The 20107-nt window shown below is 38.9% G+C and overlaps 5 protein-coding genes across 9 annotated transcripts in view; 3 read left to right on the plus strand and 2 right to left on the minus strand.

Moving 5' to 3' along the window:
• Nucleotides 1-5071, plus strand: part of ncoa1 (nuclear receptor coactivator 1) — a 43601-nt gene extending 38530 nt beyond the window's left edge. For all 3 annotated transcript variants that reach the window (XM_043219442.1, XM_043219444.1, XM_043219443.1), the window contains one exon: nucleotides 284-5071. In XM_043219442.1, the coding sequence (XP_043075377.1) occupies nucleotides 284-451 (168 nt within the window). In that variant the 3' untranslated portion in view covers nucleotides 452-5071. The remainder of the gene's footprint in view (nucleotides 1-283) is intronic.
• A 770-nt stretch (nucleotides 5072-5841) lies between these two features.
• On the minus strand, nucleotides 5842-6991 carry ptrhd1 (peptidyl-tRNA hydrolase domain containing 1). Its single transcript, XM_043219450.1, has 2 exons — nucleotides 6446-6991; nucleotides 5842-6252 (listed from the first exon to the last, which is right to left on the minus strand). Exons 1-2 carry the CDS (start codon nucleotides 6653-6655, stop codon nucleotides 6082-6084), a joined length of 381 nt encoding a protein of 126 aa, XP_043075385.1. The 5' UTR covers nucleotides 6656-6991; the 3' UTR covers nucleotides 5842-6081.
• A 1821-nt stretch (nucleotides 6992-8812) lies between these two features.
• On the minus strand, nucleotides 8813-15742 carry slc25a27 (solute carrier family 25 member 27). 2 transcript variants are annotated; one of them, XM_043219728.1, is made up of 10 exons: nucleotides 15651-15742; nucleotides 10750-10853; nucleotides 10460-10648; nucleotides 10261-10345; nucleotides 10051-10173; nucleotides 9662-9774; nucleotides 9478-9562; nucleotides 9306-9398; nucleotides 9134-9236; nucleotides 8813-9054 (listed from the first exon to the last, which is right to left on the minus strand). In XM_043219728.1, exons 1-10 carry the CDS (start codon nucleotides 15704-15706, stop codon nucleotides 8983-8985), a joined length of 1023 nt encoding a protein of 340 aa, XP_043075663.1. In that variant the 5' UTR covers nucleotides 15707-15742; the 3' UTR covers nucleotides 8813-8982. The 2 variants fall into 2 exon arrangements, with proteins under 2 accessions (XP_043075663.1, XP_043075664.1); XM_043219729.1 differs by lacking the exon at nucleotides 15651-15742 and adding an exon at nucleotides 10947-11091.
• Nucleotides 11572-14627, plus strand: abracl (ABRA C-terminal like). The gene is made up of 3 exons (XM_043219730.1): nucleotides 11572-11949; nucleotides 12761-12829; nucleotides 13604-14627. Exons 2-3 carry the CDS (start codon nucleotides 12769-12771, stop codon nucleotides 13786-13788), a joined length of 246 nt encoding a protein of 81 aa, XP_043075665.1. The 5' UTR covers nucleotides 11572-11949; nucleotides 12761-12768; the 3' UTR covers nucleotides 13789-14627.
• heca (hdc homolog, cell cycle regulator) lies at nucleotides 15155-19923 on the plus strand. 2 transcript variants are annotated; one of them, XM_043219726.1, is made up of 4 exons: nucleotides 15155-15571; nucleotides 17061-18173; nucleotides 19174-19328; nucleotides 19417-19923. In XM_043219726.1, the coding sequence occupies exons 1-4, from the start codon at nucleotides 15415-15417 to the stop codon at nucleotides 19579-19581; spliced, it is 1590 nt and encodes a 529-aa protein (XP_043075661.1). In that variant the 5' UTR covers nucleotides 15155-15414; the 3' UTR covers nucleotides 19582-19923. The 2 variants fall into 2 exon arrangements, with proteins under 2 accessions (XP_043075661.1, XP_043075662.1); XM_043219727.1 differs by lacking the exon at nucleotides 15155-15571 and adding an exon at nucleotides 16834-16975.
• Nucleotides 19924-20107: the final 184 nt, after the last annotated feature.

A 20107-nucleotide genomic window follows, 5' to 3' on the forward strand; every position in this document is an offset into this window, starting at 1 on the left:
TTTATTTTATTACATACTGTTTTTGTTTTAACCATGAGGTAAATGATGCCAATGTTTATTTTACTTTTATATTTATTTTTTTATTATTATTACTATGGAAACATTAAATAATTTCTTTAAATAAATGATAAACTAATAATAAACTAAAACTGCCAATATTCTTTGATGATTTTTGTTTGTTTGTTTTAACGTTAACTGTCAATTTTGTTGAATTTAAAGCATCTTTGATGAATAAAAGAATTCACTTCTTTTTTAAAAAATTCTATTAATTTTAATTTCTTAGGTACAGCAGGTTCAGGTGTTCGCTGATGTCCAGTGCACGGTAAACCTGGTGGGCAGTGACTCCTACCTTAACCAGTCAGGGCCCATCGGGTCCCAGAAGGGCCCGAGCGGGACCCCCACAGCCCAGTCTCAGCAGAAGAGCCTCCTCCAGCAGCTCCTGACCGAGTGAGCCGCCCCGCCGTCTGCCAGAGGACTATCTCCACATGTAGAGATTTTTATTCTTCACCTTTGGTTTCTATACAGAATATCTGCAGGGTCGGTGTCTGGGCTCAGGCTTGTGAGGTTTCATAGCCGTTTGTGCTCATTCCTGGTCACCTTTTTAAACGTCTGTTTCCGGAAAGGAGAAAAGATCACGTTCCAGAATTTGCCAAGTCTGTAAAAAAAAAAAAAAAAAAGAAAAAGAAAAAAAAGGACCTGCTGCTTCAGCCGGCTACACGTCCTGTCGGTCAGGCCAACGTTGCAGTGCTTCTTGGAGAGCAGCGCAGCAGCTGAGCTTGGATTGGTCGGATTGGAAACTGGGGCAGGCTGTGTTGCTATGTTCATGGTATATTGCTCAGTTTCAGCTGGATCTGTGACTGATAGGCTCTCCTCAGCAGTGCCTGATGATGGGAGGAATTTCCCACCTCTTTTTATTTGTTAGTCTGTTCTGTTTGTTGTATTTTTTATTTTTTTTTCTCTTCGGGTTCGTTTGTTTTTCTCTGTTGTCGTTTTCAGAACAAGCATCGCCAGGATGGGAGACTGCTCTGTAGTGCGTATCCGTCTGCTGCAGGCTTTCCTGGCAACACTGTTTTGAAACAGCAGACGTTTTTTTTAACAATGTCCTACACATTTCCCCCCTCAGCAGCTGTGAATACGAGCCACTTAGGGTCAACTCAGCCTATCAGTGTTGTTTGCGGCGACGTGTTGTGCAGGTTGGTATTATTGTACAGCACAAACGGACAAAGTTGGGACAAGCTCACACTTTGTAATTTCCTTTAAAACCGAAACATCATCAAATTGCAGGCAACTCCTGTTTCGAACTCATCAACTTAACACCAGTTCCTTTTTAACGGCTTTGAGAATCTGTAATGTCACTCTTTGTTATTTCGAAAAAGTAATCATCCAGGGGTGGGTCTCGCTCGCTCTCACGTATCCAGATGAGAGAGACTCGAATTTTTACGATTGATATTGGTTATCGAACACCCCAGTAAATGTTACAAACCCTCTGTTGCATTGCACTCAGGTGCGAAAATGTAGATTGTACATTGATTTTTTCATTATACAGTTGAGTGTTTCAAGGATGCTCTTCAAAACCACAGGTGCTCTCTCCCGACTGGAGGAGCGAGGTGTTGTTTTGCGCAACGTCCGCACCGTCGGCTGCATTCTCCAGCTCTTTGACTGCTCATGAGACTACTGTTGCCCAGTCAGACACTGTTCATCAGCATTATCCTCTGTTCATTTATCTACCATTCATCCCTGATCGATTCGAACCCAAAAATTCGCTAGTTTTACGTGAAACGTGCTAATGGAAAACCAAATTGACACGCCCACGAAAAGACTCGCTGTGGTCGAAATCGATGTCTCACCACGTGAGCACGAGGTATTTCACAATTCGTGCGACATAATTGGAGCACAGCTCGAAATCGCGTTGCATGCTCGACCGTCTCCCCTCTCACGTATTTTCGTTGTCCTTTAACAGTGTTCTTTTGTTCGTGACTCACTTCGTGGAGTTTAAGTGCCGTGTCTTTGTGCGTGTGCTCTGTATACAAAGAATGGCTCATTTTCTCCAATGCTGCACCAGCTTAGATTGTCCTTACCGGGGAAAAAAAAAAAAAAAAAAGTCAAATTTCGTGAAGCAGATTCTCATTCGTCTACGAAATTCAGCCGGCAGTATGTACCGTTGAGATCGAGCCACTTTTTGCTATATATAAATGTACATAGACATTACGAAAAGCGAGATGAATTGACAACTACATAACATTTACAGTAAGTCTGTGGTTTTTCAAGTTTTTGGCTCGCCGAAAAAACACAGATGTCGTAATTAATAATTTCTGCCCTCCTCTTCGGGGAACAGGCATTTCCTGTATAGATAAAATGGTTTTTATGCAGTGGATAAGATTCATTTAATGAACCCTACCTTTCATCACTACCGTGTTTATGCCAAATATACCAAACTAGCAAACAGCGCCTATTAATAATGTTTTTATTGTTTTGTTTTCTCGTTTATAACGGCTCTCACAGTCAGTACACAACATTAAGGTACAATAGAACTATTCAGAACCTGGATTATCAAAGTATTGTGTATATAACAGATAAATGTGAATATGTATCTGTTCAAAATCAACAAAATGTAGTGCTCCGAGTTTGTGGTAATAACTACTTGCTTCCATTTTTTTATTTTTTTTTTTTATTTTTTTTTTCTTTGTTTTTCAGATGTGTATGGCTGTCTGAAGCGTGTATGTGTGTGATTAATACTGTATATCTGGTGTTTAAAATGGAAAAACAGACAAATGTCCTGATTTTGATTTTCTTTTTTTTTGTTGTTTTTTTCTTTCTATCTTTTTGTTTTTTGGAATACCTGCAACTTTTCCTGTGGGTGTTGAGATTGCTCTATATGTGAGAATGGTTTAGCGACTGCTGAATGTGACTTTGCTGAGGGAGAAGCAGCATGGACTGGCTTTTGTACGGGTTAATTTAAAAAAAAAAAAAAAAGGCCATATTATTTAATTTCTCTGTTGTCAAAGTTTAAACAGCTCTGACAAAGTGGAACCTTGGTTTGGAAACGGCACCGGCTTATTGTCGTGGGGTTTCGTCAACTGCCTGATGTAGTTTATGCCATGTGTAAACGCTCTTAAGACAAGAACGGAAATATGACCAAAGCTTCAAGATACTAAAAGATCCATATCATATGCAAGGTTCATGCAATTGGACAAATGTAGCATCGAGTTTTTCCTGAATAGGCGTCCCATATAACACTACCATTTTGTCTTTACTTTTCGGACATTATTCCCCTAGCTGGTTCGATTATTTTCAAAGACGTTCAGTAGCGAATTTCTTCAGATGTTCCCCCCGTTGCTACTGATCTACCAAACATGCAAATGCCTCTTCGGGAGGAACTTTAGTCACTGTTTTCAGGAAGACAGATTTCTAACCGCTAGCTATGCACCTTTAGAGGGTAATGAAAAGCATTTGGCTTTTGTTATGAAAACTGACACTCAAAACGGATTATTGCTTTGAACGCAGTATTCCAGCAATGCATGCTAACAAATATCTCCTGTTTTTCCTCTTTTGTTTTTTTTTAAACTCAAGGATATACATCATTTGTAGTTCGAAACAAGTGGTTTTGAGCTACTCGGGCTAAAAACGAGAAAACCATACTGATGCAACTATACTTAGATATTTGACTTTATTTAGCTGGATTCTTTATACCAAATTTGAGGTGCCTCTTGTACATATTTTCAGCATAGAGGACTGCTCCTCACCGTTTGATGAACGTTTTCTTGTTTATGAGGATTTTCTTATATACTGACCTTTGTAAGACTTTTGCTGTATTTTACATGACGTTTTTTACTAAAAAACCTAAATGTACCAGGAACTTGCAAGGAATACAATCTAGTTTTGCACTTTATACATGAATTACAAGGAAAGAGGCCATGTTAAAATCAGACTATAGCATCATGTTCGGGAAAAAAAAAAAAAAAAAAAAGGAACAAAAACAAATACCCCCTGAATGTATTTTCGCAAAGTGAAATGCCATTTCGCTTTCCTCTGAAAAAAAATTTGAAAAACGCGTTCTCAGGTTCTTCAGGAAGAACTTGGCTTGTCAGGCCCTCACCATTGGATCCCTTAAAAGAGCAGGGTAGCGGAGCCTTTGCTACATGGGTGTTTTTTCTGCTGCAGAACCGTAGATCTAACTATGCCTATCTTCTTCAGGTGCTCCACCTCCCCTTTGCCCCGTCCTGTTAGCCGTTCAGACCTCCTGGCTTTATCTTTTGAAGACATTCCTCATTGAACTCTGCTTTTCTGTTCATCGCGGTCTGTACCGTAGTTCAGGCCCCGCTCGCTCAGTGCCAAGTGCTAAGAACCATTTATGCAAACTCGTACAATCTGCATTTCCTCATATCATAGTAGTGAATCCTACGTATCGACCACCACACACTCTCCTCGTCATTCAGATGTCATCTCTACATCATCTACAGTAGCTACTGTTTACCTGAGATTTTTCGCATATTGTAAGTGCTGCCTTATTAATATACAGATATTAGTTGTATTGGTGAAGGGAAGTCATGTGTATGTAGCTCCACTGAAACGGCGCTCGTTCTTTCAAGGCAAGGTTCCACTTTTCACCTGTAAAATTAATATAAATAAACAAATATATATAGATATATACATTTTACTCATTTTGTCCAGTTTTGTATAATACTTGTGAACTTTTTTTTTTTTTCTTAAGAGGTATCATTGCAGCTGTGTGTGGGACATTATGAATGAAGATGTATCTGGGAGACTTCTGCATGTTTTGTCATGTTTTTATTTTGTTTTGTTTTTTTGTTTTGTTTTCTCTATATCCAGGTTTATCTGGAGAATCCTACCTTTCTTAGGACGTTGTAGACAATCAGTCACATGCTGGGTCCAGCACCTGCAGGATTGTCCTGCGGGCTGCAAAACTGTGTTTCGCATCTACTGAATCAGTCTTATTTTTCTTGTCCATTTCATGGAATTATGTGGCTGCTCAAACTGAGATTTGAAGTTTACACACATACACACACACACACACACATGCATACACCTACACTCAGACAAACAAGAAACATTCATTTACACCTCGTGCATATGGCCCCTTTGTTGCTTTTCCAAGGTGAAGATACATACCTTGAAGGAAATTATGCTTTGACTAACAAATCTCTATAACATCCATGAATGTGAGAATGCAACACATTGCAATAAAGCACCATGTAAAAAAGGACTGCAAGTGCCATCTTTATATCTAGGGACGAAATAACGAAATCCTAAGTTAAACTGTTCAATTAACAGTTGCACTAATTATTGTTTTGATGAAACGATACTTGCAAATTCGGTACAAAAAAAATGTATTTTTAACTATACTCTGTCACACGAACAATCAGTAGAAGTAGTCTGAAGAAAAATATCAATTTCAGTTCTTAGTTAAGTCTCACATACTAATAATTTAACAAGTCAGTACTTGAGATGTAACTGTTAGTAATTTATTCAAAATCGAATCGAAAATGTTCACTTATAGATGTTAACTCGACAAAAATTTGATTCAATTAAAACGACTCGTGAGGCTCACTCTTTAGAAAATCGGGTATCATTAGCAACGACCATGCAACTTTGATTCGTTCAAAAGAACCGGCTGAGAATCATTGGTTACTGATCGATTCTCATTGGTCACCATGTTATTTTTCTTTCTTTAAAAAAAAAAGATTCTTGAGAGAATCGAGCATCAATATCAACGATGTAACTCCTACACTGAACGCATGAATCCTAACAGTCAATGACCAACACTCACACTCTTAAGGCTTAGCTTAAAATATTAATTTGTTGAAGTATACATATTTCAGATTCCATTGTCGAAGAAATTTATTACCCAAACTGATCACAATAAGGACATTCGGTTTTCATTTTAGATATTAAATAACTTAAATTACTAACAACTTTAATGAGTAATCTTTTGCCACATCGATGAATCAAGACAAAACATAAATGAATACAAATGTGAGATGTGAAGGCTGTTTTAGCAGGTTCGTTCGTTCATTGTGTTTATACAGTTCGTTTCAAAATATTGCACAATTCATACAGAATTCACTTGAAAAGCTTGAACTTCTTTAGAAATGGCTGCACGGTCTCTTTGGGGTAGGGCTTCAACGCCAAACACGTCGGGATGTTCTCTGGCTGCTCCATCCAAAGTTTATGTGCAATGTCTTTTTCACGTAGCGTACTGGAAAGAGTGGAGAGAGATGCCTCATCCGGTGCCTGTGAGGAAAAAAACATATAGTAATTTAATTTGAAAAAAGCGTGATTATTCATTCATTTGTCACTTGCGAGTCTGCTAATGGCTTTGATAGTATTTGTCAACCATATGAAATCAAAGACTACTATATAATCCTACCCGGCACTGCAGGGGCAGAAGCACATGGCGTATGTGATGTAATTTTGCAGCACTAACCTGCAGCACTACTTTGTGCATGCTGTCCAGTTCTGCCAGATATTCCTGAGTATCGGGGTCACTGTAGTGTAAATGAATAGCAGCAGTGGCCGCGTGACATGCTTGAGTTATAACCGCCCCTAAAGGCCACGATAAAGTGTGTATGAGATCTGATCGGACGATCACATACTGGACTAAACGCCGGGAAGTGCCACTGCTCGGCGATGCCATTTTATTGAATGTGAAAATAGCCTGACCGGAAATGACACATCAGCGGGCTCATGTTTACGTTCCGGGTATATTTCCTTATTGGTAAAGCTTTTGACTGGATGCCCTCTAGTGGTTATTTGAGGACTCGCTCATTAATGTTTAAATGCATATAATAAATGTTTTACCTTTATCTCACTGGGTTTTATGAAATATGCGTTATTTGCGGCATAATTTTAATTCTCATACGCTTTTCTGTAGAAAGAAAAGCATGTTCTGTGTTGTTTTGAATTTCAATATCTTGCTGGTATAATAAAACGTGTATTTTTGTGTTTTTCACATGTCTGAGGCAATAAAGGTCGTCTCTACAGGTTTAAAAAATATTTAGATTTTATTTATTTTAATAAATCTTTATCAGGATAGCACTGCTTTGCCTGTAGAAAAACACTGTATAGACTCCAGCCTATGGTTTTGTGGTCTTGGTTGGTCTTCCAGTTATAGTTAATTACAGACGTGGACAAAATTGTTGGTACCCTTTGGTCAATGAAAGAAAAAGTCACAATGGTCACAGAAATAACTGTTATCTGACAAAAGTAATAATAAATAAAAATTCTATAAATGTTAACCAATGAAAGTCAGACATTGTTTTTCAACCATGCTTCAACAGAATTATTTAAAAAAATAAACTCTCACTAAACAGGCATGGACAAAAATGATGGTACCCTAGAAAACACTGAAAATAATGTGACCAAAGGGACATGTTAATTCAAGGTTGTCCACTTTAGCATCACAGGTGTCTAAACCTTGTAATCAAATATAAAGGTAATCACTCCACACTTTGGACATTTCTCAAGAGATCAGAAAGAAAATATAGACAAGCATGTTAAAGGTAGGCTATAAGACCATCTCCAAGCAACTAGATGTTCCTGTGACTAAAATAAAAGATCCATGGGACTGTAGCCAACCTCCTGGACGTGGCACATATGACAAATCTAAGAGACGGATAATCCGAATGGTAACAAAAAGAGCCTAGAAAAAACTTCTAAAGAGATTCAAGGTGAACTTCATGCTCAAGGAACATCAGTGTCAGATCGCACCATCCGTAAATAGCCAAAGTGGACTACATGATTGTTGAAAACTAATCATAAAAAAGCAAGACTGGAATATGCCAACATGTTGACTTCTGGGAGAATGTCCTGTGGACAGATGAGACAAAAATCAGTTTTTGCCAAGGCACATCAGCTGTATGTTCACAGACGAAAAAATGAAGCATATCAAGAAAAGAACACTGTCCCTACTGTGAAAGGCTCTGTTATGTTCTGGGGCTGCTTTGCTGCATCTGGCACAGGGTGTCTTGAATATACAATGAAATCTCATACTATCAAGGAATTCTAGAGAGAAATGTACTAGCCAGTGTCAGAAAGCTTGGTCTCAGTCGCAGGTCATGGGTCTTGCAACAGGACAATGACCCAAAACACACCGCTAAAAACACCCAAGAATGGCTAATATGAGCCCTGACTCTCAATCCTATTGAGCATCTTTGGAAGGAGCTGAAACATGCAGTCTGGAAAGGCACCCTTCAAACTGGACACAACTGGAGCAGTTTGCTCATAATGGGCAAAATACCTGCTGAGAGGTGCAGAAGTCTCATTGACAGTTACAGGAAGCGTTTGATTGCAGTGATTGCCTCAAAAGGTTGCTAATTATAAGTTAGGGGTACCATCAAGGTCTGTTTCATGAGTTTATTTTTTTAATAATTCTGTTGAAGCATATTGAATGTCTGACTTTCATTGAACATTTATAGAATTTTATTTATTATTACTTTTGTCAGATTAAAGTTAAATTGTGAGTTTTTCTTTCATTGACCAAAGGGTAACAATTTTGTCCACGTCTGTAAATCTAAACCCATGAAACAATGTTTCTTATAATAATCAAATAAAAATTAAACATTTTCCAAAAATTTTCACTAATTTAGTTTAACTTATGTACTAAAATAAACATATAATATAGACACATTAAAAACAGTAAAGATGAAAAAAATGCAACAAAATCTTATTAAAATGAAAACTATAAAATAATTATAGATATAAATAAATACCATAATAATATAAATAACCATAAAAAATATTGCTTAAAAGCACAAAAAGACAGAGAGACTGTCGTTTAAAAAAAAGGCTTGAATGATTGCTGTGCCATTTTATTTCTTCCAAGACATACAGTGATCAATCTCAATTTTCTCTTAATAATCATGTCCTGCATCGTGTACCTGCACACAATTAAATTCAAACCTAAAAAAATAGGTCTGGAATGTTTAGCTCAGAAAAATACACTAGGTCCAACTCTTAAAATCATCAAAATGAACTAATGCCCATTGCTCGTCTCATTTGCTCAAATGTAAGCCAGAAAGTCAAAGACCAGGGAGCCTGGGAACAAAAATATAATTTTGAATTACAACACAAGACAATAAAACTTTAACTCAAGTAATATTTAAAATCTTAATACCATTCTAAACCAAGTTGGTAGAAATCCTTTATAGAGGGAAAAAAATCCTTCTTTTCTCACTGACTGAACAAGACAGTCAGTTGAAGACCTGTAGAGAAGACCCCTGGAACAGAATTGTAAAAATAAGTTAAACAACGTTCACATCAGCTTTAAAAAACACATGAAAACTAACCTCCCGTTTGAATCCCGTGGCTGGTTCATTACTCTGGTTTTCACCACATCGGCTGGCGTTCCCATAATAGCCGCAACCAATCCTGAGCATATGCTATAAAAATGTTTTGGAACAAACGGTTTAACGTGACTTTATTATCTATGTCAACATTAGTAGTCGAACAGAATTTCACCTCGCCAATCCATGACAAATGCTGTTGTCCGGTATGGAGGTGCTTCTCAGTAGAAAGTGCTTTACGGTATCGTATGTCATGAGATCTAAATGTAAAACAAAATGAAAAATCCGACATATTGCAAAAGTGCAGCTGCCAGATTTCCAGAAGTATAATAATAGGTAATAGACTACTGTTACTGTACCTCCTAAATTGACCAACGCAGCTCTCTGAACATTGGGAACCCATCCAGCCCAAAGGCCTCGTATTCCTCCTTCTGCTATGATCTTCGTAAAAGCATGGTAAACCCCATGTACTCTGTCAGTTTAAAAAAAAACATTTAGAATAAGTAGTCTTTTAAAAGTTTTATCAGTGACGAATTAAAGAAATAGTTCACCCAAACATTTACTCATTCTGACGGCACCCATTAACTGCAGAGGATCTTTTGGTGAGCAAATGATGTAATGCTGAATTTCTCCAAATTTTTTCCGATGAAGAAACAAACTCATTTATATCTTAAAAGGCCAGAGGATGAGTGCATTTTCAGCACGTTTTCATTTTCGGGTGAGCTATACCTTTAAGTTTGTGCCTCACCTTGGCGGTTTCCCTTCCAGATGGCGCCTGCCCTCCATTTGCATCTGAACCTTCACCAGATCTGTCGGACTAGCGATGAACTGGCCCAAGGCACCTGATATCATACTGCCGATCACTGCTTTCCTGTACACATCACAGAACACACGCTGATCCCATCTATTTAGACTTTAATCACTGTCCTGTTTCAGATTTCACGGACGTTTCCCTCACCAGACTGGAAAAACGCCATCTTCAGATCTTCCCAAGACCGATTCCCTGAGCTGTTCGTAAGCCAACATCCTGCCGCCTGAATACACTGAAGATGAAGAATTACAAAAGTCAGAAGGGGATTCAAATATATGCATTTATTAATTCAGGCAACTGTTATTCCATACTTTGTTAATAAAGCTCATTGCAATTGACATTATACCTATATGTCTATAGATAGCTGGTGTGACCCCTTGCCACAGTTTTAAGGGCCCCTCTTCTCGCACTATACCCATAGCTGTGCTCAGCATTCCCCTGTATTTTGGAGGCTGAACACTACCACCATGCTGTCTGGAACCACCTTCACCCTGTATCTGAAGTCTGGTTTTAGTGAGGTCCAAAGGGAATGTGACTGAAATAAAAAAAAACACACACAATTCAAATAGATTCTTAAAATATATAAGATGCTTTTTTTATGTAAATATGTAAAAACTAGAAAAGATGTGTAGCTACCTAATTCTGCAACAGTTGCAGCACATGCTGAAAGAGTGAACTTTGATACTCGGGGCCACCGAGAATTTTCTTGTACAGGAGACATTGCAGGTGTCCTCTGGTTCCTACAAAAAAAAAAAATATGAAAGTGAGTCTACTGCGAATTCCTGGAGTGCATGCTTCTTAAGTGTTTTCGATGTACAAGACAAGACCACGACCTTTAATAACAGGCGATCCGTTTTTTAAGTCATGCCGGTTGGTCGGTGTAGTTACCGAGTACCGACCCCCTTACGTAATGCGTTGTAGACTAGACTACAAAAAAGAAGCGTCAGGCACCTAAAACCACATTTCCCACACCAAAGAGGCGTCGACAAACATACGCAAGAAAAGATACTTGCGAAAGAACCGCCCGTCATTTTCGTACGCATGCGCTTTTCGCTGGCATTACATCTATCTATCTATCTATCTATCTATCTATCTTTTTTAATATATATTTTATTCATTCATATATATATATATATATATATATATATATATATATATATATATATATATATATATATATATATATATATATATATATATATGAATACTGTAATAACGTCGAGTTGTCGAATACACAATCATTTAATAAGCTCATTGCGGTACCAACCAAACCTCACTGTCACAACAGTAATCAGAAATAAATTGTTATTTACTGCCACCTGGTGTCTAGCAAATGAAATTTCACATCTCAAGCATTTATGGGTGGACTGCATTCGGCCAGCGTGGAATATTGCTGTAAATATCGATTATATTAAAATAATTAAGCATTGCAGTAATAGTATCACCCGTATTATTTACTCGTCGAACTTTGCGCGGGCGATAATTTATTTTAGTTGTCAAAACTAGCTATAACACAAAGAATCAGACCTGCATTAGCAGAATTGCAGATGTCCATTAAAGCAGCCGCTTAATCTGCATCTTTTACACATTTGGCATTAACTCAATTACGGCCGGAAGCTCTTAAAACTGTCCGTTTTGTTTATATGTGGCATCGCATGCTGTTCCAAATGTATTTGAAATTGCACTTTAGTTTAACAAATTACTTTGTAACTACTTGGTTAATCTAAAGAGGGCCATTTAATGTGACGTCACACACACAAAGCCATCTATGGTAGTGCTTTTTTCATTTCAATCAGCCTATAGTCAGCAGAGCGGCGGCACGAAAGCACCACAAAGGTAAGTAGGTTGATCGTGTTACCGCTTTTGCAATGCTTTTTCGATGTTAATAAATTATTTGCCCGAATACGTGTTTTCCCAGCGGAGTTGCGGATTAATAATCCAGAATCTGAGCGCAAACCTCTTTGATGCGGTGTGAATAGATTTCCGCTCAAAAAGTGTTTGTTTGCTTTGTTTATTTATTTACGTGTACTTTAGGGCACCGTATCGGCGCGACGGTGGTATTCGAATTATGCGCGATTCACAGTTTGCTTTAATACAATATTTCACACATTTCTTTCACTTTCGGGGTTCAGATTCGTACTTCCGCATTGCTTGATCAAATGATAATCCTCGTGCTCCGCGAAAGCCGTGCAGCCGTTTATTTATTATGCCTCGTCGTGTTTAAGCTACGGTGTGGTGTTAACCGTGCGGGCCACGCGTATTCTTTTCTTAATCAAAATTGAAGATAAGTAATTATAGTCTTTATGTGGTCAGCATCTGCAATAAGCCGGTAGGGTGCGGCGTTGCAATTCTCAACTCGACCAGAGAGGGCGCCAAATAAATTCTATAAAGTGAAGAATGAGCGTGGACTAAATCAGTTTGGCCGTTTTTTACAGCATTATTGTAATCCATGTAAGAATTCTCAGAAAGCTTTAAACGAAACATTTATTATTCCATTAGCAAAAACAAACTCGAATCAGCATTGCTTGACTGAGATGGCTATAGTATATCTATAAGTCTTTCACTGATGACCCAATGCAGAAATACAGTAGCCTATAGAGTAGGTTAAAAAAGCCTTTATGGTATTAACCTGCATGTATGCTTTCAGTGACAAAAATGAATGTGGAACATGAAGTTACACTGCTCATTGATGAGATTCGTCGACTGGGCAGTACAAGTAAGTCTTGTGTTTTGATCAACAATAAAATGTTAGGTAATGACTTGAGAACACCGGTTCTTTTTCTGCATTAGAAATTATATTAAAATTGTAAAAAAAAAAAAAAAAATGCTTATTGGAATCTTAGATATGATTCTCCAAAACTATTTATTTTCAGCTTTAAATACATTTTGTTTTAAATGTCCACATCTATAAATATATGATGGTGGCTAGATGTAAATCAAGTTTTTAATTGTTTATTAAACAATTATTTTATACTCTCCAAGGCTGCATTTATTTAGTCAAATGTGCAGTAAAACATTAATACTGTGAAATATTAGTTAAAAATGTTTCTATATTAATACTTTTAAAACGTCATCTGCAGCCGTAACTCAATTCTTCAGTGTCATATGATGCGTCAGAAATATGCTCTAATATATTGTGTTATTATATTATATGACCTGTTGAGATCTCTATTCGTTTACATGTAGCCCATGTACTGAGATAGTTCTACACATCATAAGTTACTAACAACAATGCAGGTCTTGAGGCTCGTTTAGATGAGGAGTTAAACGGGAGCAGTACTTTTCATTCTGAAATCTCAAGCCCTCATATCAGATGTTTTTTTTTGGAAGATTTCAGGTGCAGATTTACTACTAGGTGACGTACTGTACTGTACTCTCAATGAATGAGGCTGATGTTTCCTCATTTGAAATTTTGGTTCTTTATTAAGTAAATGTTAATTGGATATCGACTGATTTAGAGCGGCCCCTGACCGTTCTCACTGTCTCACAGACGCAGATGGGAAGATCAGTGTCAAATTTGGAGTCTTGTTTAATGATGACCAATGCGCCAACCTCTTTGAAGCTCTGGTCGGGACTCTGAAAGCGGCCAAGCGAAAGAAGGTCATCACATTCGAAGGGGAGCTCTTACTGCAAGGAGTTCACGACAACGTTGATGTCATACTGCTGCAGGACTGAACCTAACAGTCTTTTCTGAGCCCAAGTAAAAAGTACAAATGTGTTTTTGACATGCCATTGCTACATTTTGATATGGGAATATACTTGAGAATGTAACATTTTTGTATACTGGATTGGAATATTTTTATACAGCAACTTTTTCTCTCTCAGGGGAGTGATCTGCACAGTTTTCTTTTTGAAAAGTAGCAATCTTCCCTAACAGCTAACAGTTATAGCGTGCATGATCATATTACTGGTTTTCTGGGATTGAATGGTTCCGTCAAATATTGCTTTCGACCTAATGAATATGAAAATCGTTAATATCAGTTTGACAGATAATACCTCTGATGTCCTATTGTGACTGTATCGATTGTAGATTGCATAATTGCTGTCTTTTACTGTAATCATGAGGCTGTTCGTTTGCAGTACCATTACTGTGCAATCGTTCATTTCAGGCATGGTCATTCAGGTTATATGTGTTGTAACACCTCAAAAGCTGATAAACATGAATAGTAAGTAACCTTTATCTGCTGTAAGATTTTCTGGAATTAAATGTGCAGAAACATCCAAGTTCGCCTAATCATCCGAAATGTTCCAATGTGATATTCTGTTTTATAAAGCTCTTGCAAAAACCTCTCCACATTGTACTAGTGCCGTTTCTTGTTATTTATGTCTGTGCAAATGTTATAAGACCCCCAATGGTGCAGGCTCGTTTGTTCCATCGAAGCTCAGGAAGACCTTAGCATGAGCAGCAATATGAAACATCGACAATTAAATAGAGTATGTTTATAACTTTGTACTGGGGGCGGTATATGGACGGCGGGTGAAATATTAAACATTTAAAACTGACTTCAAACTTCCATTTTGTGGTGTGTATTTGGATTTCTGTGTTGCTGTCTTTCCTGTGATGCTTCATCTGATTCTCAAATGGCTGGAAAAGTTGCAATAAACTTGTATAAGTACAAGAACTGGAGTTAAGACACTTTGTCTTTCAAATTTATTAATGTTTTTATCTTTGAATGAATGAGCCCGGTTAAAATGGACAGATATATATATATATATATATATATATATATATATATATATATATATATATATATATATATATATATATTTTTTTTTGTAAAGAAGTTTGCACATTAAATAGTTATTTAGAGAACTTTTTCATGAACGTCTCCCATGAAATATGGCTAAAAAAATAATTAAGTTATACATTTTTAAAAATATATATCGTTGTATAGCACTTCGAACAGCATGTTTATCACTTGTAAATCCATATGTGGCAAAGCACATATGACTTCAATAATTTTAGCAGTGTGTCGATTATTTGCTCGGGACTCCCTCTTAGGTCTGTGCTATTAATAACTCTGAGCTCCGGGTCTGGATCAGAGATGGAGGCGGGGCCAGAGGAACGTTCTCTCTTCAGAGCAGGAATCAAAACAAGAGAGGGACACGCCTTCTTCATGGTGTACCTCTGCTGTCAAGACTGCCTGCACAAATCTGGAGGATGATGATCGAACTGTAACATCTGCATCCCCCCGTGCATTCAAAATTCGCAGTGGATTCGTCAAGCACCCTCGACATGATATCCGCGCAAACGCTCGGTGGCGGTCGCTGACGGGCTGCATTCATACCGAGCGCACCATTATGCCCAACCAAAAAAGCAACAAGGGGAAGAGAAATAAACGCACGAACAGTAGCGGGGACGAGCAAGAAAATGGAGCCTCTGCGTCTGCTGTTACAGGAGGAACTGCCTCGGTGTTGACTGGAGCGACGGCGGGTCCGCCGAGCGACAATAGAAGCGGTAAGAACGTCACTTCAGTCAATGTTCTACCGAATGATACGTTTCCCCGAACGTGCGCGCGCGAGCGAGCGAGCGTTACCTTCCTTTTAATGTTCTCTCACTTGCAGCAACTTGTGTCGTGCGCGTCATCACCATCAGAATCGTTACGACATTGCCTGGAGATTTCCGCGTTTTCACTTATCGTCCCGCACAATGTGGCTGAGTAGGCCTTGTTCAAGGGTAGATGCACTTGGCGAGGAGTTGCATGCGATTTGGAGATCGGTGTTGTGTAATGACAGGTCGTACCACCCTAATGATGTGCAGTTAGAGTGTTTAATAATGCATAGAAGGGCCATGGCTCTTGAGGTAATGGAGGTGGTATCTATCTTTGAGTGATGGCTATGAATAATGGAATATTTACAGCAAGAGCTGTTGAATTATTATTTAGGACTGCGTGCGTGGTTGTTGCTATTCATTGACTCCAGTAAGTAAAAAAAAAATAGTTCAGAAAACTTTTGCAGGTCGCTAATGAAACAGGCTGGAAACGCTCTTGTGAGTGGAGCGGATGGACAGGACCGTTCCTAAATTCGCCAGAAAGTGCTTTAATTAATTTATTCCGCTCCATGTTTCCGCTTTAACACGTCCGGCGAGAGAAACCCAATCAGAGCTATTATATCTAAAAATAATAATTACATGTCGCTGCGGTTGAATTTATCCGACTGTGCTTCAGTGCACGAGAGAAAACACACAGAGCGGTTATGTCACTCTATACTTACACAGTCTGGATTAAAAGGCAGTGAACAAACAGAGTTCATACAGAAAAAGCAGCGCTGTCTATTCAAATGAGGAATGAGGCTCTCTCTTGTATAATTGTCTTTCCCTGTCTCTCATGAGACGCAAATTCAGACTTCATTCACAGGAGTGTTGCGTAATATTTGTTCTTTTTGAGTGGGATTCGCACCCACAGAGTGGATAATAAATAGAAATGATGTACTGACATTGAACATTCTGCCAGTGAAGCTGCTTGAATCACACTGTCTATAAATAATTGTCCCTTCATGTATTTAACGAATGTCTGCTTTATTTAAATGTTATTATCCAGGTTTACTTTTTTAACTCAGTTATCCATTTTGACGTTAAAATTAAAAATATTGCACCCCAATGTAAAATCAAAAGTTTATTGAAAAAAGTTATTTTTAGTGTATTTGTAATCTGCATTGCATATGTTTTACCTTAAAGGAACAGTGGCGCCTAGAAATGTAAAACCTCACCCTCATGTTGCTGTAAGGCTCAAACTCAAAAGAAAATGTCAGCCTAATTCACTTTCATTGCATCTTCTTTTCACCTGCAAAGAAAGTGAATCGTTCTAACATCTTTTTTTCTGTTCCACTGAGGAAAGTCAAGCAGGTTTGAAATGACATGAGGGTGAGTAAATGACGAAAGAATTGTCACGTGAGCTATTCTCTTGCATTAAGCCTAAATTAATATTTCGTGCTGTTGTGTTTGGCAGAGGCTCCATGTGCCACCCCGTTAGTGTGCAGTCTGGGCCGTCCCGTTGACCTTGAGAAGGACGACTACCAGCGTGTGGTGTGCAACAGTGAACTCTGCCCCTACGGCAATTGGATGCACCTGCAGTGCTTCTATGAGTGGGAGAGCAGCATCCTGGTGCAGTTCAACTGCATCGGCCGGGCCCGCAGCTGGAACGAGAAGCAGTGCAGACAAAACATGTGGACCAAAAAGGGCTACGATCTGGCCTTCCGCTTCTGCTCCTGCCGCTGCGGCCAGGGACACCTGAAAAAGGACACGGACTGGTACCAGGTGAAGCGCATGCAGGACGAGCGCAAAAAAAAGGTGCCGGAGAAAGGGAGCGGGAAGCCCGGCGGTTCTGCCTCCGGTGGTGCTTGCGGAGGATGTGGTCCGGAAGTTGCAGATGAGCCCAAGAAAGGGAAGCCATCCGCAAGCCATAAGCTGGCGCACCGCGGCTCCAGTCAGGAACTGTCTCGCAGACAGTCAGCAGATTGGCAGAACTGTCAGGAGAGATGTCACGCTGGTCCTCCCGGTGCCGCCGGCGGGGTTTCCCACGGGCTCCGCTCCCCGTGCGAATCCCCCGCTCAGTCCCCTCCGTCGGGCTTCTCCGCCTTCCCCCCCCAAGCCCTCGGCGGCCCGCGGAGTTCGAGGCACCTGGGCGAGTTTCTTAAGAACGCTGTTCACACGGAAGGCCACAGGAAGCATTTGCTGTCCGCAGCTGGGGCGGCAGCACGCGGCGGGGCTCAGTTTGAGCAGGGGGCCGCCGCCATGTGCCTCCCTCGGCTTTCTCCCGGTGACAACCCTGTGCAGTTCTTGAGGAGGCTGGATCTTTCCGAGCTGCTCACGCACGTTCCACGCCACAAGCTCAACACCTATCATGTGCGAATGGAGGACGATGCCCAGGCCGGGCAGGGAGAGGATCTCAGGAAGTTCATCCTCTCTGCGCTCAGCGCGAGTCACCGCAATGTGGTGAACTGTGCCCTCTGCCATCACACCCTGCCCATCTTTGAACAGTTCCCTTTAGTGGATGGAACTCTCTTCCTGAGCCCTTCCCGCCATGATGAGATTGAGTATGATGTACCTTGCCATTTACAAGGTGAGTGAATCCACTATTTACACTTAAAAGGACTGTTTCTCATTTACTTTTTGTATTTTGAAAAAAAGTATATATAAGCGTTATTGTGGTGTTCCATATTTTACTTTACGTCAAAAAAGTACAGTTAAAATGAACTTGTGTTTGAATTCGATTACATTTTCATTACCTAAATAATCTCTGTACCTAAATAAGTTCGGTTATAAACATCGTTTGCTTGTTCATTCACTTTAATAAAATCAAATAATTGTCATCTTCTAACACTTAACACCAATAATTTAATAAAGTTAAGTGTAATCTAACATTAATCTCATAATGAATCATTTTAAACGTAACAAATTTAAATGTAATTTGTTTTTATTGTTTTATATGGTATTTATTTATGAATAAATTGTATAGAATTTAATATTTCTGTCCAGTCATAACATGAAAATAGTTATTTGACATATTTTTAGTTTTGGTGTATTTACAGTGGTGATGTTATCATTATCCCTATAATAAAAAATATCAATTATTGCCTTGTTTTTGGTATCAGTTTACCTCGCCATTTCTTCAGCGGTCTCATTTGCCCTGTTTTACTTGTTTTTTTTGAACATTGCAGGCTCACTTTTAATGCTTGATACAGCAAGAACAGCGATAACTTTTCCATTTCCAAATTTCCCATTTTTATTAAATAACACTGAGCCGAGTCGGTTCATAAACAATGCGTGATGACAACTTTACCACAGCAAAAACAATTCAAGCACCGTTAAGTAGCATTTGAGAATGAAATATGACTCACAGTGAAGTCTAAATCAAGGTTTTGAGCAGAAACATCAATTGCTGTTTTTTTCGTTTATTGGGGATAGAACGAATCCTTTTCTTCTTCTAATAAAGAAGCAAAGCAGCTGTGACAGATAATAATGCTTTAATCATGGCATATCATTAAAAGCCTATTAGAATATATTTTCATTAATTAGAGTCTAATTGCAGTTGAAAGGGGTTTTCTGTTTATTTTCTAAAGGGAGGCTGATGCACCTTTATGCCATCTGTGTGGACTGCTTGGAAGGAGTGCACAAAATCGTGTGTATAAAGTGCAAGTCCAGGTGGGATGGAAGCTGGCACCAGCTGGGCACAATGTACACCTACGACATACTGGCTGCATCACCATGCTGCCAGGTAATCAGTTTGTGCTCATAAATTATAGTTTTATATATATATACTGAAGTTCTGTATAAAAATGCATCACCGCTCTCTGTGTACCTAGGCCCGGCTGAACTGCAAGCATTGTGGGAAACCGGTCATAGACGTACGCGTGGGCATGCAGTATTTCTCCGAGTACAGCAATGTACAGCAGTGTCCTCACTGTGGCAATCTGGACTATCACTTTGTAAAGCCATTCTCCTCATTCAAAGTCCTTGAAGCTTATTGACAAAAGTTGCATTTGCATGCTAGTATTTTTTCCTGTTTTTTTCTATTGATAGAATTACTTATTTTGGGCTCTTGTCGACACTTTGTGTGGAATTAGTTCTCTTTAGGAACAAAATAGAAAGAATCGAAGCATACGATGCTGATCGTCGGAGAGCGCGTCTTTTATTAAGAGAAAGAGGGTGTGCTTTTGCGTATATTCTAACGCCATCCTTGAAATGATTGAGCTTGCATTTAAAAAACAAAGCAACAATACTGTGACAAGTGAATGTATCTCTGTATGCCAAATTTGCTCTTTTGTACAAAAAAAAGAAAAGAAAACAATAAAATAAAATACATAAAAGGATGCTTCCTTTCTTTGAGTGATTATTAATTATTCCACTGCTTGGTCAGTCGTCTTTTTGATCTCAATCTCATCCGCCCAGAGCCTGGCTACATAATTCCTGTTTTCCATATCAAATAGCAATGCTCAATGAACATCATTATTGCAGATGAAGCAGCTTCTTTGATAAAATAATGAGAAGGTGCTC

This window comes from Puntigrus tetrazona, chromosome 20, assembly GCF_018831695.1.
Source record: "Puntigrus tetrazona isolate hp1 chromosome 20, ASM1883169v1, whole genome shotgun sequence".
NCBI classification, from domain to species: domain Eukaryota; kingdom Metazoa; phylum Chordata; class Actinopteri; order Cypriniformes; family Cyprinidae; genus Puntigrus; species Puntigrus tetrazona.

Bases quoted from the DNA above. Each gene is read 5' to 3' on its own strand.
- ptrhd1 (XM_043219450.1), bottom strand. From the start codon at position 6,655: ATGGCATCGCCGAGCAGTGGCACTTCCCGGCGTTTAGTCCAGTATGTG. The intron at 6,253-6,445 runs GTTAGTGCTGCA...TTTTCCTCACAG, and splicing joins TGCACAAAGTAGTGCTGCAG to GCACCGGATGAGGCATCTCT.
- abracl (XM_043219730.1), top strand. From the start codon at position 12,769: ATGAATGTGGAACATGAAGTTACACTGCTCATTGATGAGATTCGTCGA. The intron at 12,830-13,603 runs GTAAGTCTTGTG...ACTGTCTCACAG, and splicing joins TCGTCGACTGGGCAGTACAA to ACGCAGATGGGAAGATCAGT.
- heca (XM_043219726.1), top strand. From the start codon at position 15,415: ATGCCCAACCAAAAAAGCAACAAGGGGAAGAGAAATAAACGCACGAAC. The intron at 15,572-17,060 runs GTAAGAACGTCA...TGTGTTTGGCAG, and splicing joins GCCGAGCGACAATAGAAGCG to AGGCTCCATGTGCCACCCCG. The intron at 18,174-19,173 runs GTGAGTGAATCC...TATTTTCTAAAG, and splicing joins TGTACCTTGCCATTTACAAG to GGAGGCTGATGCACCTTTAT.
- slc25a27 (XM_043219728.1), bottom strand. From the start codon at position 15,706: ATGGTGATGACGCGCACGACACAAGTTGCTGCAAGTGAGAGAACATTA. The intron at 10,854-15,650 runs GTAACGCTCGCT...TTTTTTTTGTAG, and splicing joins GAGAGAACATTAAAAGGAAG to GAACCAGAGGACACCTGCAA. The intron at 10,649-10,749 runs GTAGCTACACAT...TTTTTATTTCAG, and splicing joins TGCAACTGTTGCAGAATTAG to TCACATTCCCTTTGGACCTC.